The following is a 15663-nucleotide window of genomic DNA, read 5'->3' as shown; positions in this document are numbered from 1 at the left end:
CAAATCCCTCCCCTCAGGGCTTAGAGAAGACTGAAGAAGAGAAGACACAAAGATTGTAAAAGCTAGAGGGCATGGAGGGCACCAAGGAAGTGAGGCCTTTTAAACAGGACCAACGCACCTGTGATCATGCAGAGACTACAGCAGGATGCACAAGGTCTATACAGGCCTGGGACACATGGGTTCAACCCTGGAGGGAGTGTGGATACATGCCCTGCATCCCTAACCCAGAAGCTATCTCCACTTAACAACTGCTCATAGAGTCTCACTGGCTACTCAAACCATTCTTAAGGGAAGGCTCTTTGCCCAGACAAGGACTAGACTGTCAACACCAAAGTGAATCAGTGGCATTTTGGAGGTTCTTTGTCTCATAATACTTTGTCAAGGCATTTTTTAACTTTACAGGTCTTTTGCATAGATACTATAGTTTCTGGTTCTGTGTTTTTATGGGATCTTCATGTGTGGTAACATGTGTATCTCTACTCCTATATGTGTTGCTTGTGATTTTTTTCCTTTGGTTCCTTTTCTTGTTTGTTTTGTCCCATTCTGGTTTGTTTGTTTGTTTTGGGTTTATCTTATTTTATTGTTATTATTAAATGTCCATTTGTTTTCCACTGAGAAAGGGAAAGGAGCAGTGGATTTGGATTGGAAGGTAAGTCGGAAAAGGTGGAGAAGAGAAAACCATAATCAGAATATATTGTGAAAATATACATTTCCAAGAAAAGAAAAACTATCATTCAAGCTGAAATGTAAAACCAATTAAGCACCAAAAATTCAGGGCATAGAGTGTTGTGGGATAATTTAAATTGTGTCATTTCAACCCCACATAAGGAAACATGGCATTGCAGAAGAGTTAAGTGAATATGAGTGTTTGAATTAAGTGTCAGATGCCACAATGCAGATGAAGAAAATTCAGAGAAATTTGTAGAAGAATAAACACCAAAATATAATACTATTAAACACACTCAAGCAAGATTAGGCATAGTATTTCCAAATTTTTTACTTAGATGAGAACATTTTGAAGGTAACCACAGGAAAAAAAATAGAATTGACAGTTGACCTAGAACTCTATGTCCAACAAAATGTCTTGCAAAGTGAAGCTACATGTATTCTTTGCACAACATGCAACAAGGCAGTTCACAGAGAAAGGTTACCATATCAGAAATAAGAAACAAACATTTGATTTCTATAAATAAATTTTATAAAAAAAAAGCTATATCCCCAACACCGCTAACTGAATGGCTTTCTATGAAGCCCATCTGTGTTCCAAGAAGCATTCTGTCAATCAGCACCTTGGACAGGAGTAGAACACAGTGCTGTGCCATGCTCAGCATCTAGCATCCTTCAATGGAGTGACTGAGGAGTGATTTTTCTGGAAGTTCTCTCATTAGCATGGCAAGTGGAAAGAGCTCCACGATAGGAATATGACTCTTTTGTCAGAGTCTTTGCTTTCATTACAGTGACACAAATCAATAAGGTCATTTTATAGAACACAAAATAGAAAAATACTCATTGACTGCAAGTGTATAAAGAGGTGAGTCCTACAATAAACATTTGGGCTGGATTGGTCTTGTGAGCCATTTCAGATCAGTAGTCTCTTTTGCTTTTTAACCTAGCACCTCCTATATGCGCATGTGTAGGCAGATATTTACACTACCATATACTTCAGTTCTTAGTTTCTGAGTGTTTAGAATATACAGAACTGTATACTATTTCTAAAACATAGCATGTGCTCTCATCAGGTGACCAAGCAAGACTGGAAGAAAACTGGCTAGAAGAGTAACTTACAGTCATTTTTGGTCATACAGAGCAATATTTGATACAATTAAAAAGATAATATAAGATCTAGGAATTCTGTCAAAAGTTAAAGATTGTGTAAATTAATATTCTACAAACTACAAGGCAAAATTAATTTTATTTCTAAAAAGTATTCTTTGTGAAGCAAATAGAATTAATACACTCAGAAGAAACACATTATATGATTTTAGGTAAAAGATGAGCCTAATGATTTCCAGAAGAATTTCTTATTTTTATTCCTTCGTTAATTTTCCCACTTGTAAATATAATTACCAGCAACATTAGGATGCAAACTCTAAAGTTTATAGCAGTTTTAATACCACCTTTTGGGAGAACATGGCTTTCACCTTGACCTGGGAAATCAAACATTTATTTTCTGTAAGTACTAAGGAAAGCCTGGGAAATTAACGCAATTCAGATAAATAAAACATTATTCCTCCCTCTCAGTGGGCTAGCCAGGAAAGACATGGACAATCGGTTGAATAAAAGGAAAGGGGTTACTTACTAATTTGATGCGGTGGCCAGGAATGGCACTGATTTCCCAGGTGCACTCTTTCCTGCTTGGATACTTGTCTGGCCAGTTGGGACTGGTGATGAGGCCACTTGGGCTGTGGATTTTCTGTTCACATTCAGCTGTGCCAAGAACAACAGTGTCAGTTGGTATGGGAATCCAGTGCAGGATTAGACCAGAAAACAAGCAGCTTATTTGTCCCATGCTCTGCTAAAAGAATTCCCCACATGCTAGCAACCATCACACCAATCACTGTTGCCATTTTCATCTGCTTTGGAAAATCTGTTGCTGAACATAAGCAGGCAGTGTATGTAGTTTGAATCACTGGAATTATATGTTTGCCACAAACCACCCAAGTGCCTAGACAAAATGAACTTCTATTTTTTTAAGTACGGGATCAGAAATTTCAGGCTTCAGTAAAGCAAACTACATTCTGGGTCAAAAAATATGTAGTTTGTCACAATAAAGAAAAGTCGATGGACTGTGTCATTTCAGAAACATCACTTATAGATATACTCAACATTATTAAACAGCTCTATGACTCATGCATTTATATTCTGTCTCTCTTCTATAGTTAAATATATACTTGAGTGTCTACACTACCGTTTTAGCTGACAAAATTAATTAACCCCATCATCATTTGGTAGAATGAAGACTAAGGTGAAAAATAAACAAACTGCTGGTAAGCCAAAGGGAGCTTCTAAAGTAACTCTAATAATTGTCTCAGTAAATTTCCATGATATGACAGACATTATGTTTCTCACAACCGGTGTCACATTAGATCAGATCACTTGATATTGGTGAGATTCTTTCTACATAGGTAATACACCTGTGTCTCTGTAGGGCTGTCCTAGAGTCTATCCCCATACTGAATTAAGATAATTTCTGTTGCTGTCATGACAGTTTCCTTCCATCCTAAAAGACCTTGTTCTAGATTACTGTATGTTATCACAGGAAGATTTTGAATTTCAACAGAAGGAGAGAGAGAGAGAGAAAGAGAGAGAGAGACAGAGAGACAGACAGAGACAGAGACAGAGAGAGACAGAGAGAGATGAGGGAGGGAGGGAGAGAGAGAGCAGGCATTATGTAGCAAGAAGGAAGCTTTAACACATTAATGGTAAAGAACATATCTAGCATGCATAAGGCCCATAACTACAAAAAGGTAAGGTTCATGACTGAACCCTCGCTTCTATTGCCCATTTTGAGCCTTGCCCTACGAAGCATGGCATCTGCAGGATCTACAACTGCCCATGGCAAACTTGTATTCTCCCTGCTAAGCAATGTGAGGTGTATATTGTACAGCAAAAGCAGAGGAAAACTCAGCCCCTGTCCAGGCAATACAAAGAACTACAATGGGGGAGTATCTGGAAACCATTCTGGCTAACAGGAAGTTTTCTATAAAATCAGTTCCAGAAAGCTACTGTCAGGATCAGATCTGAACACAGACTCCACACATAATCTGTAAAAGCTGTTTTCCTTTCTTTGAGTTACTTTACATGTCTACAAAAACCACTGGGCCTTTTGTCTCAGTCTTTGATTTAGTAGCATACCCCCACCAAGTTATAAACATCCTGTGCATAATGTGGAGAGCAAAAATCCACATATAATTGCTTGCATGTAATTCTGCACAATGTCTTTATCTTAAAGAAAAAGAAGAAAATATCCCTGATATGTGATTCTGCCTGAAAGGAAGGCCCATACCAATATTAGGTGTGATTCTATATGGTATACAAAAACCTCCTCACGGGACTGTGATTTTAGACAGAATTTTCCAACCTGCACATACTGATGATGACAGTTATAAAAACTGACTTAATAATTTTCCTTTCAAGAGAAGCTGGCTTCTGAGCTAAGTAGCAAATTCCACACCAAAGCCTCTAAGAAGAAAGAAGAACTATATAACTGTCTCTTGTTGCCACTTAACTCACAGTAGCCAAATTAAAATCTTTTAACAAAATCTTAGCGACAAAGAATCTAGTGCAGTATTGTCATACTAGCATGCTCTCCCTCATAACCGCTTGCTTAAAACTACAAATAGCATGGAACCTCCTTCTGATATTTAGAGGAGCATCACTCACATAACAAATGTGTGACATTCAGGGAGGAATATCACACCAAATGTAAACTATTTGGAGGGGTTTAATATGCAGACATTGTAATGAAGTCTCTCTCCAAAAACTTGGAACCATGCGGTGCAATTCTGTCTAGCAGATGGCACTTTAGTAGCTTCTCTATTATATAAAGTTAAATCCAATATCATCTGTGTGTGAGGTGCAAAATTTTGGGGTTATTTAATGAGGCGTCCAATAGCATCATCCTGTGAATCTCTAAACACCACACAGAATTCCTTAGTTGTATTTTTTTTAAACTTGGGGTAATTAGCAGCAAATGATATGACTGACAGCATAGAAGCCGGGCTTTACTCAACCCACATGAGATCTGAGGTGTTGTCAAGGGAGATTATTTCTTCCCATACCTTCCTTGCAATCGTGTTTGTTCTCATGCAATACAAATCCATTCCGGCACTGACACATGTAGCTTCCCATCGTGTTGACACACTCATGCTGACAACCGCCATTATCCTTCGAGCACTCATCTTTATCTACGAAGAAATAAAGCCCACTTTAGGAAGAAGTTTTTGAAACACCAACGCAGATTCAGTTACTTGTGGTGAACTCTGACAAAAAATAAAATGAGCTACACATTTCCTGGTTTCCGACATAAACACAAATACAAATTGATGGCGCCTTAGCTTAACTTATTCCTTGTTTAGCTTGAAGACTTGGGCTATGGACTATGTTTTTGAAACTCCCGGTGCAGGGCATGGACTGAAGTTCACCCTCCCTGGGGAGCAGAGGGGGAATGGAGTGGGGGGTTGGGAGGTTGGAGGGTACAGGTAAGAGAGCTGGGATTGACACATCAAGCAGGCTTGTTTCTAATTTAAATTAAATTAAAAAATGGAAAACAATTGGTCAGTATATCTAAGGTGGTTGTTTTGTTTTCACGAATATATCTATAATTAATTACTTTGTATAATTCATAAAATTCGAAGACAGAAAAAGGCATCCTTAGTCCATTCTAAACAGTGACTAAATTTATGTATTTTAAACAGAGTGCTCTGGCAGATCCATTTACTAATAAGTCATCCTGTAAAGGGATTTTGGGCATGTGAGAAGAAAAACAAAGTTTAGAGTAGAAATGAACAGAAACTTTTAGAAATGGCCGGCACATTCACTGCCGGGAATTAAGCCAAACAGGATTAGCAGGCAGTCAAGGCAGTGAGAGTAGCAGCTATCACAGGGTGTGACTTAGCTGTCATTCCAGGCCCAGCTTATCCATTAAAGTCAAACTGAAAGGTGGTTCCTGACACATCAATAATGACATGTCATCAGATGCTCCTTCCACACATGAGAATAAGAAAGGCACAAAGCACTGTAGTCTCAGGTCAGGCTGAATCCAAAATCTACACTGAGGGCTGCTATTTCCAGCAAGAGCTAGTGAGCTTATGGTAGTGTATACAAGATTCTAGTTTTTCTGGTTTCAGTCTGATCAGTAATTTTTCCTGAAGAAATGGCTGAGAGGAAATGTATTTGTTAATAATCTGAGGGATATTTTAAAATACTTCATTTAATATTCATATACGCATGTACCATTTGGATCAGATGCACCCCATTCCATCCCCTCTTGTTTCTCCTATATCCGATCACCACTTTTCATTCCCAACTTCCTTTGTTCCCTCTCTCTTTTTAAATGCCCTCTGAATCTGCTCAATACCACCAGTGTCTGCATACATCTGCTGGAGTATGGGCAGTCTACCAGGGGCCACACCCTTAAGAAAAGCTGGCTTTCCTTCTCTAGCAGTCATCAGCTGCCAAATGCTCCCTCAAGAGGTGGGGCTTTGGAACCTGCACCCTCCTCTGTGCTGGGACTTTGTCTAGATTGAATTTATACGAGTCTTGTGCACGCTGTCACAGCTGCTGTGAGCTCTGATGGGCAAAGGCACTGCTGTGTGCAGAAAACAGTTTTGCTTAGTTCTGCACTGCCTCTGACTCTGACATGTCCACTCCTTCTTCCTGGATGATCTCTGATCACTGGTGTAGGTGATACAATATAGATGTCTCATGGAAATCAGGAAAGGAGTAAGGACCATGGACATGTGGTTATCTAAGGAAGGGGAGTTAGAATGAAGGTTGCATAAAGAGTGGGGATGGGGAACAATGAGGCAAGAAACTGTAAGTGGGGCGTGAGATGGGAAGGCAGAGTAGAGGAGTGAGTATGAGAAGAGATAATTAATACTAAAGACCCTCGTAAAAGACACAGAAAATCCACTACTATAGACATTTTCTAAAATACGTACACACACACACACAGACACACACACACACAAAAGCAGTTCAAATGGAATTATGCTATAATGGGAAACAATGGCTTTTCTAGACATGCATAGATTTATCAGAGAATATCCATTAACTTACAATTTTTTGTAACTAATTTCTCATAATTACCTAGAATTGATATGTGAAAATGTATTAATTTCTCTAATTTAGCAGTGTCAGAAATCATGGTTGTTAATTTCTCTGGTAAGATTTCTTTATAAAACATACCTTTTATCCTTCACCTTCCATATAAAAGTACACATTTAAAAGCTATGAGTGAAAAGAACTAGAATATCTGTGATTATTTTATTAGGTATATCAGAACTAATATTATGCATGCACTATTTCGCTGCATACATTAAAATTTGAATACATTTGTTACTCTTTACTCCTGATGGATCACTTCTTGCAAGAGAACTAAATTTTTATATTTATATTTATATTTAATTTATATGCATTTATATTTTATTTATATTTGTATTATTCCTTTCTAAAAAGTAAAGAACAACTATTAAAATTTATTTCTCTAGCAACTGTTATTATAAACATAAAAAATAAATGCATATATTATATTCTTGATTAGAATTTCACAATTAAATAACAACTAGTTTTTAAAAGTTTTTTTTAGACTTTGGTGTCTTAGATGTCTTTTTGTATTTTTTTTATTTAAATTAGAAACATGCATGCTTCAAATGTCTATCCCGGCTCCCCCATTCTCCCTCCACTAGCCACACCCCCACTCCCCACCCCCAGCCCAATCCCCACAACATTCCCCAGGGAGGGTAAGGCCCTCCATGGGGGGATCTCCAGAGTCTGTCATTTCATCCAGGGCCAGACCTAGGCCCTTCCCCATGTGTCCAGAGTGGGAGAGCATCCCTCCATGTGGAATGGGCTCCCAAAGTTTTAAGAATAAAAATTTCAAACTAAGCCTTGATAAAAATAACTATCAATATGTATATTAGAGTAGCACACATATTCAATTCCTGTAATTCAAAATTAGTCCAATTATATTTTCATCTTATATCCATATTCAACTAATTAAAGTCTATATAAATAATAAAGTTCTTTCAATTTCAAAAAATTGATATAATACTTTACATATTTAGAAACATTTTGAGTACAGAAGAAATATGTGATTCAAGAGTTTCTCTTCTGACAGTTTTTTTATATTTAATTCAGAGAAATGTTCTATAAGGAAAATTAACAACTTTCAGATCAAAAACTCATTATACAACTTGGGGATACAAAAGATTCAATAATGCACAATTGCTGTCACTTATTTATACTTTATATTATCATACAATTATCTCCATAATGCTACTGTGAATTTTTTTCTAGTTTTGAGATAGTTCATAAAACTGTCTCAACACTGAGGCTTCTGAAACAGAATGTTTTCAATGATTTGATTCCTACAGTCAATTTTTTTCTACAGTATTTGTGAAATTAGTCCAGGGCTATGCTTTAGCAAACCCCTAAATAATGGATTTTCAAATTAAAAGAACTTGCAATTTTATAGAAAGTACAGTATGTCTGTGGTTTTCATACTTATTTTCAATAAATTTCTTGATACTGAAACACTTTACACCATTATATAGTGTGGTAGGTAATGTGCTCAAGACACTATGGGAAATCCAGATATTTTAATGCAAATGCACAGCTATTAAAATGGGCAAGCTCCCATACTTTATAACTCTGCAAGGAAATCAGTCGTCCTTTCATCCCCCTAAATCTTCATCTTCTGCCTTCTCTGATTTGCACCTTATGATAGCAACTATGTCAAATACATCTTTAACTTCCTTCCTGGAACAAACATACTTACTCAGCTAACAGAAAGACTGGAGAATTTAGGTGCACAGTAAATCCAATCATACATAAAAATCCAAAATACATTAAACCCATATCTGACAGATTTATAAGACCTTTCAATGAATCCAAAAGAGAACTTTGGTACATTATTCTCTCTAACAATTATTGAACTTTACCAAGTGGGAACCTATTGAAGAAAATCAAGTGTGTTTTTTCCTTATGCCCTAAAGATGCTTAGTGTAACACATTATCAATGCCAAATGCCAAGGTCATGGCTGACTCTTATGGTCAAGCAAATGGCTGGCAGACGAAGATCAAGTAAGGAGTCAATTCACTGTCACATGGAGTAATGTAATTAACTCCTCAGATGTCTCAATTCACAAATGAACACAATAGCAGAGTTGGCACTTTGGTTGCCTTTTGATCTTAATTATTCAGCACATTTAGCAACACCACTCGGCATAATAATCTTGTATAAACTTTTATCAAAGTTAAGTAAAGTCATATAATTTATATATGCTGTTTTTCACCAGAGGAGTGGCATAAATACTAATATCAGAGTTACTTCCTGAACATGATTGTATTAAGGAATTACTTTATGGCGAATTACTGATTATGGATGCTGCCAAGGGATGCGACCATGTCCCTAAGCTCACAGAGCAAACATATTTGCCTGATCTTGCCCTGTGTGACTTCTTACATCCATGTGGGTAGGGTGAAACAGTGAGATTTTACACGCCAATGCTACTGTTCAGCAGTATAGCTCTCCAATTCACAAAGCATGGCCCGGTCCAAAGTAACATAGTGAATTTTAAACTTACTGAAAATCTGTAGAATTAAAGATACTTTGGAGTCAGGATTTGTTTAATAAATCTTTTAAACAATTTTAGATAAAATGTACATCTAAAGTGATATAAAAGATTGTGGTTGTTTTGGATGGTTTATATAATGCATTTGTTTCATAAATTTGACTTTTAAACTAAATATTTAGACAACACTAAGGCAGGCAGGGTTATCCCACCTAACCACTAGATAACTTACAAACTTCAATATATACAACATTTACTAAATAGATAGGTCTGAAATGTCTTCCTTTTATTAGACTAGAAAATTTAAGTTACACTTTGAATAATATAAATCTTAAATGAATGATTCAAAAATAACATTTAAAAGGTAATTAAATCTGAGTGCGAGGAGGGAAAAAGAACAAGGGAGAAATGATCCCTTGACTTTTGAGTTCACTCTATCTGACTTGGAACTCAATGGAGCTCATAAACCATTAACTTCAGTTACACCGAAAACTACAAGCAAACCCCAGACATTGTAGATCTCATTAATTTTAAGCAGAGAAAAGGTGACATAAATAGACTCAATCCAAATTACCTAATGTTAAAACATAATTGGGTTTCAGTTATGTTAATTTGGTTATTAGCTACATAGGCAGAATAGATTTCTATGGTAAAGTGTATTACAATCTATTTTTGAAGGTCAGAAGAATAGTTATATAAAAAATGAGACTGCAACTGAGAAAATAAGATTCACTCATATATATATGCATAAAGTAAAGCATATTTTTATATTTCAGTTTTTTATATGAAAATGTACTTTTAATTAATTTCAAAGTCTACTCACAGTGACAAACCATAGAATATTAGGTAATGTTATGTCTATATAAAACATAATTTTGATTACATTTCCATATTTCATTTGAAAGCTATATAAAATATATAATATAAATTCATTTTCTATACTTACTATAATGATTTATGTATTAACAAGACAAAACATGACATTGATTTGGGCCTACTATATGAAAGAAATATAAAACAGGGGAAAATTTAGTGCTCAAATGAGATCACATTTTCTCATGCAATAAATATTATTTGGAAAATCTGCCAGTTTAGGCAAGTCTGGTGTCGTTATTAGCAAGCAAACTTAGGAAATAGTATATGAAAATATTGTAGCCCTTGTACCAGTCTTTTATATAATATTTAAACATATATATGATCTACTATTTGGAAACAGCATTTAATCCAAGTCTTTATTATGAAAATACTACTATTTGCATTAATCAAGCTGCTAAACCTAACTCAGACATTTCACATATGCCAACTTACAGGAAGAGAGAGCATTTAAAATCAGTACACACTGAAAGACAGAAATTCACATACAAACATGTCCATATTTATACCTGAGAAAAAATGTGCTTTAAAGCCCTTCTTGGATACAGTGTTGTCCGATTTGAACTCAATCCTCATGTTGTTGAACTGGGAAGTGATCACCTCTGGTATGTCAGCGCCACAGAATTTGCCATGCAGTTTAGACTCGGAGGAAAGACCACTCCAGATTTCCACATAATCATATTTGCAAACCTGAAGAAACACGGTCATGATCACCAATTAGACAGAACCAGAAGATTGACATTTTTGTTAGAGAAACCTGACATGGTTTTTATTCGGTAGTCCTATGGTAGTCCTACTGGGATTGACACAAAAATAAAAAACAAATCCAGCAGTAATCAACTATGAGCAGAAGGTATGAAAGTTCAGGAAGTTTACTGTGGAAACTCTCCTTGAGTGGCACACGCCTGCATCAATTTATTTGTGAGATTCATATCATATATCTTTTTTTTAAAAATACTAAAACATGAGGAAAATTAAGATGAACTTTTGTTCAAAGATATTATCTATGGGAAGAAGATAAGCTATGATTGCTACCTTTGTTTTATTTTTATTTTAAATTTCTGGATGAATTGTGACCGCATTTGCCATGTCTTATCTAACACCGATGACAAAAATCATAAAAATCCATGCTATATTTGTCCTGGAATGACCCCTAACCACAGAAGTCTTCCTTTCCATTTTGGTGAGGAAAATAAAAGCAAAACAACAACAACAACAAAAAAAAACCTATGTTCAGAATATTTTATAAAACATGTACAAAGGTGAACTTATCACATACATGTGCTTGTGGTGGGCTAACAGCCCAGAGTTGTGTTTAGACCAGTGTTGCATCCTGTAATCATGACACTACATATCAAACAGCAACCATGTAACTCCAAGGAATAGATAGACAATGATGTGTCGTAATAAAGTCCTGTATCTAAAGTGTATTAGAAGGCTCCGGTTTCTTCATTTCCTTCAGGGTTAGGTACTGTAAGTTACTCTGTAGGACTTCTATGGGATTGTAAACAAATGCTAAATCTCTTCAGTGGAATAAGCCATGGTTTTGTAACAAAATGAAGTAAGATCATGATTTATTTACCTGGCATCAGGAAAATGCAAGGACCAAACCAAATGCCAAGTATTCTTAAGCAATTTTATGGCCACTAGCAGATGTTTCCACAGTACATTTTTCCCAAACTCTAACAGAGAATATTCTGCAGAATGCATCTTGCATGAACAACTTTACTGTATAAACTTGTAATTAGCAAGGCTTAACAATGCATACGATTGAACCCTGGGGCATGATCTGTACCTTGAAATATGTCAACTCCAATCACTGTTTTTAGGGGGGATATTAATTAGGTGCTAAATAAACAAACTGCTACTGAGAAGAATGAAGTAATTTTTCTGAACACTTTGTTAGACTGTGACATTTGTTGTGAGAGAATCCCATTCTAAAAGAATGCTTCAGATTCTGAAGAGTTTTATTATTGACTTTCTCCTGGGATCTAAGTAGAGAGAATAAAATAATGAAGTTTTGACTAACTTTAATATTCTCTAAGTCAATGTTTTTCTTGGGCCTTTTATTGTAAACAGTTAAGCTATCAAACTATGAAAACACAAAATGCTGATACAGCTTTCCACACAGTAACACCATTTTAAGTCTAAGAACTCTGGCATATGTTAACACGTTTACAGCCAGATGTTCTGTGAATAGTGGCCAATACAATGAGAATAAGGCTTTCTAGAACACAAAGCTGCATTGTATAAAACCACCTCTGCTCCTTCCTCCTTCACACAGCTCCTTTTCTTCTCATACCATGAGTCAATTCAAATGTGTCTCCTAACACAACTGATAACTGCAGCAATAATTATGATAGTAGTAGGGCTAATTCAACACACAATCAATTCCAAGTCTCAGAGTGGGAGAGAAATCTCATTTCTTAAAGTGTGGATCATGTTCAGTTAAATATAAATGCAGAAATAAAAGAAGAAACGAATAAAAAAGGACTTGAATAGAAAAAATGAGACATCAGGCACTTATAAACTTGTCCTTAAAATAACCCAGTGAAACCAAAACTCCAGCTGAGATTTTCTGGCCATCATTCCTAAGCACTGAATTCTACCTGAAACTGGTGTTTGTGCATCACCCACAGACATTTCCAAATAAGTGATTTCACAATTGTCAATGTGGTCATATGTCCAAAACCTGAGCCTTCAGTTCAGCAAGCTATATTTTGAAAAGAAACAATAAGGTCACATAAGTTTGTATTTTCTTAGATTAAAATTAATACTTTGGTATGAAAACCATCAGCACAATTCACAATGAAAAACTACATGCATTTGAAAATACATCAATTTCCAAAAGTGGATTATACTGCATTCTCGTAAGTGGATATTTTTGTTCTGATTCAATTATTGTTTGTTTTTCACTTGTTAAATATGTAAGCATATCCCAAACACTCTATATTTATTTATTGAATTGTGAGAATATAAGATATTATGAAAACCCCTCAGGTAATTTTCAATCTCCCAGACACTTCATCCACCAGCAGTATTATAAGTACTTGACAGAAGGAGCAATGGAGTACAAAAGAGGACATTTACATGAATGCGTCACATTCTTCTTCTTCTGTGAAAATTGCCAGATTGCCTTTGGGGGGATCTCAGAACATGATAAAGATGCTGGAGACCATGCTCACTTACTTCATTGCCTTCCAATTCGAAAAACTCAAACTTCACAGAGATTCTGTACTGACTTGGAGCGATCACTTGCCACACACAGTTTTTGTTTGGAGGGTATTCTTTGGGCCAGCCAGGAGTGGTGATGGTGCCATTGAGCTTTGTCAGAAGTCCTCCACAAGCCGCTGGAAGGGAAGAGGAAACAGTCCCTCTTAATGAAGGTGCCCCCCAAGCGCATCCCCTTCAACACCCACCATATCAGAATTGAATGTGAAACAGCTCCTAGCTATCAACTCAAGAAGACTCATTCTCTGTTTTTAAGTTTTTAGCAAAAGAATTTTATCATCAAATCCCATCCACATGTTGTTACTCAGTGGCTTGGGAATGAAGAAAATTATGGCTGAAGTACATTTAAAATCCCTTCAGAGTTTGAGTGAATAATATGAAACCAGGTCCAAGTTTTCTTCTCTTCTAAATGCATGTAAAATATCTTACAACATCTTATTGATACTGTAAGATGAAAAGTTCAAATAAAATTATTTTTATGATTCCAGGAGTATGACTCAGTGCTTAGCTGTGAGTGCCTGTTTCTGCTTCCATCAGCTACTGGATAAAGGCTGTCCAAGGGACCTGATTTGGTCCAATGTTGGTTCCCCAGCTGTCAGACTGGAGTCCATGATTTCTCACTTTCTCTGGTCCACTGTCTATGCAGGTTTTTCCAGCGTGGTCTTGACCCTTTGTTGGTTACTCCTCCCTCTCTGAAACTGAATTCCAGGAGTTTGGCTCAGTGCTTAGCTGTGGATCTCTGCTTCTGCCTCCATTAGCTACTGAATGAAGGCTCTAATACGGCATTTATGGTAGTCATAATTCTCATTACAGGGGAAGTGCATTTGAGGTAGCCTCTCAGCTATTGCTTAGGTTCCTATCTGGGGTCATCCTTGTGGACCTCTGTACAATTCCCTAGTGCCAGATTACTCTTTAAATCTATAGTGGCACCCACTATTAAGGTCTCTCTTTTCTTGCTCTACTCTATTCCTCTCCCCACTTGCTCTTCCTGATCCCTCATGTTCTCCTCCCCCCTTCCCTTTCTCCTACCTCCTCCCCCTCCCCTTATGCTCCCAATTTGTTCATGGGTTCTTGTCTTTTCCACTTAACTGGGGGACAGTGTATGTCACTCTTATGTTCCTCCTTGTATCCTTGCTTCTCTGGAGGTCATTGGACTGAATGTGGGTGCCAGCAAGGAGGCCTGGGCAGGCTATGGGACCTCTAAGAGTGGAACCAGTATTTATTCCTAGTGCACAAATGGACTTTGGGAGTCCATTCCCCATGGAGGGATACGATATCAGCCCAGATACATGGAGGAGGGCCTAGGCCATGGGAGGATGGAAGGAAGAGGGAATGGGAATGGGAGGGTTGATATGCAAAATGATTGTTTCCAAATTAAAAATGGAAAAATTGTTATTATGAAGTTAATAAAATTGTGGAAACTAAGAAAATATACAGAGACAGATGAGAGATAACTGGTTGATGACAGCTGAGTAGATAACAATAAATAGATGATTGAGAGATCTTTGAAAGATATACACACACGTATACATACACATATAGATACACAGGTGACTGTAAAACAATGATGATAGATGACAGATACTTAGATATAGATATGTAGATAGGTGATAGATAAGTAGATACATAGATAAATAGATGATGGATAGATAGATAGATGAGAGATAAAGAGATGATAGATTTATAGAGAGATATATAGATGATAGTAAGATACAGATAATAGACAGTTAGGTGATAGAGAGATAACATAAAATATTCAGATAAAATAAGACCAAACCCATATTTTAATTTTCCACAATTTTGCCTAAGACAAACAAGACCATTTAACCTAAACTAAAAGAAGTATTAAAAAAGAGAACATATTATTCCAAAGCATTTCATTTAACAAATTATTTTCTTTGATATTTAATTATTTTTTAGAACAGGCACAGTTTATATTTCCTTTCTAGGGTCTGAATGAAATTACCAATGTCAGAGTATCACAAGGCAAGTTGAATAAAGCAAGCACACACTATACATAACTCATAAATGCCCAATAGTTGCCTGAATTAACTGTTTTGTTTACATGCTAATGTAAACATAGGTATGTGTGTATTTGATACCATATTAGTAAATACTTGAAGTGACTGGTTCACTAAATTTACTGTGTTTTTGATTAATGACTACTAAGGAAAATATTTATTTCTAGGAGGAACATGTAAGGAGTAGTCTGGTTAATCTTGGTGACAAAATTAGTGGTACAGCACCTGGCTATGACATGCAG

At 36.3% G+C, this 15663-nt stretch overlaps 1 protein-coding gene across 1 annotated transcript in view; it reads right to left on the bottom strand.

The window, feature by feature from the left end:
- Tll1 (tolloid like 1) overlaps nt 1-15663 on the bottom strand; it is a 173062-nt gene that overhangs the window by 12548 nt on the left and 144851 nt on the right. The window contains 4 exon segments of the mRNA XM_040742235.1: nt 2300-2427; nt 4782-4907; nt 10679-10859; nt 13359-13519. Of these exon segments, the coding sequence (XP_040598169.1) occupies nt 2300-2427; nt 4782-4907; nt 10679-10859; nt 13359-13519 (596 nt within the window).

This window comes from Mesocricetus auratus, unplaced genomic scaffold (assembly GCF_017639785.1).
Source record: "Mesocricetus auratus isolate SY011 unplaced genomic scaffold, BCM_Maur_2.0 Super-Scaffold_6731, whole genome shotgun sequence".
NCBI classification, from domain to species: domain Eukaryota; kingdom Metazoa; phylum Chordata; class Mammalia; order Rodentia; family Cricetidae; genus Mesocricetus; species Mesocricetus auratus.
The sequence above is the reverse complement of the archived record's forward strand: the minus strand, read 5'-3'. Positions and strand labels throughout refer to the sequence as shown.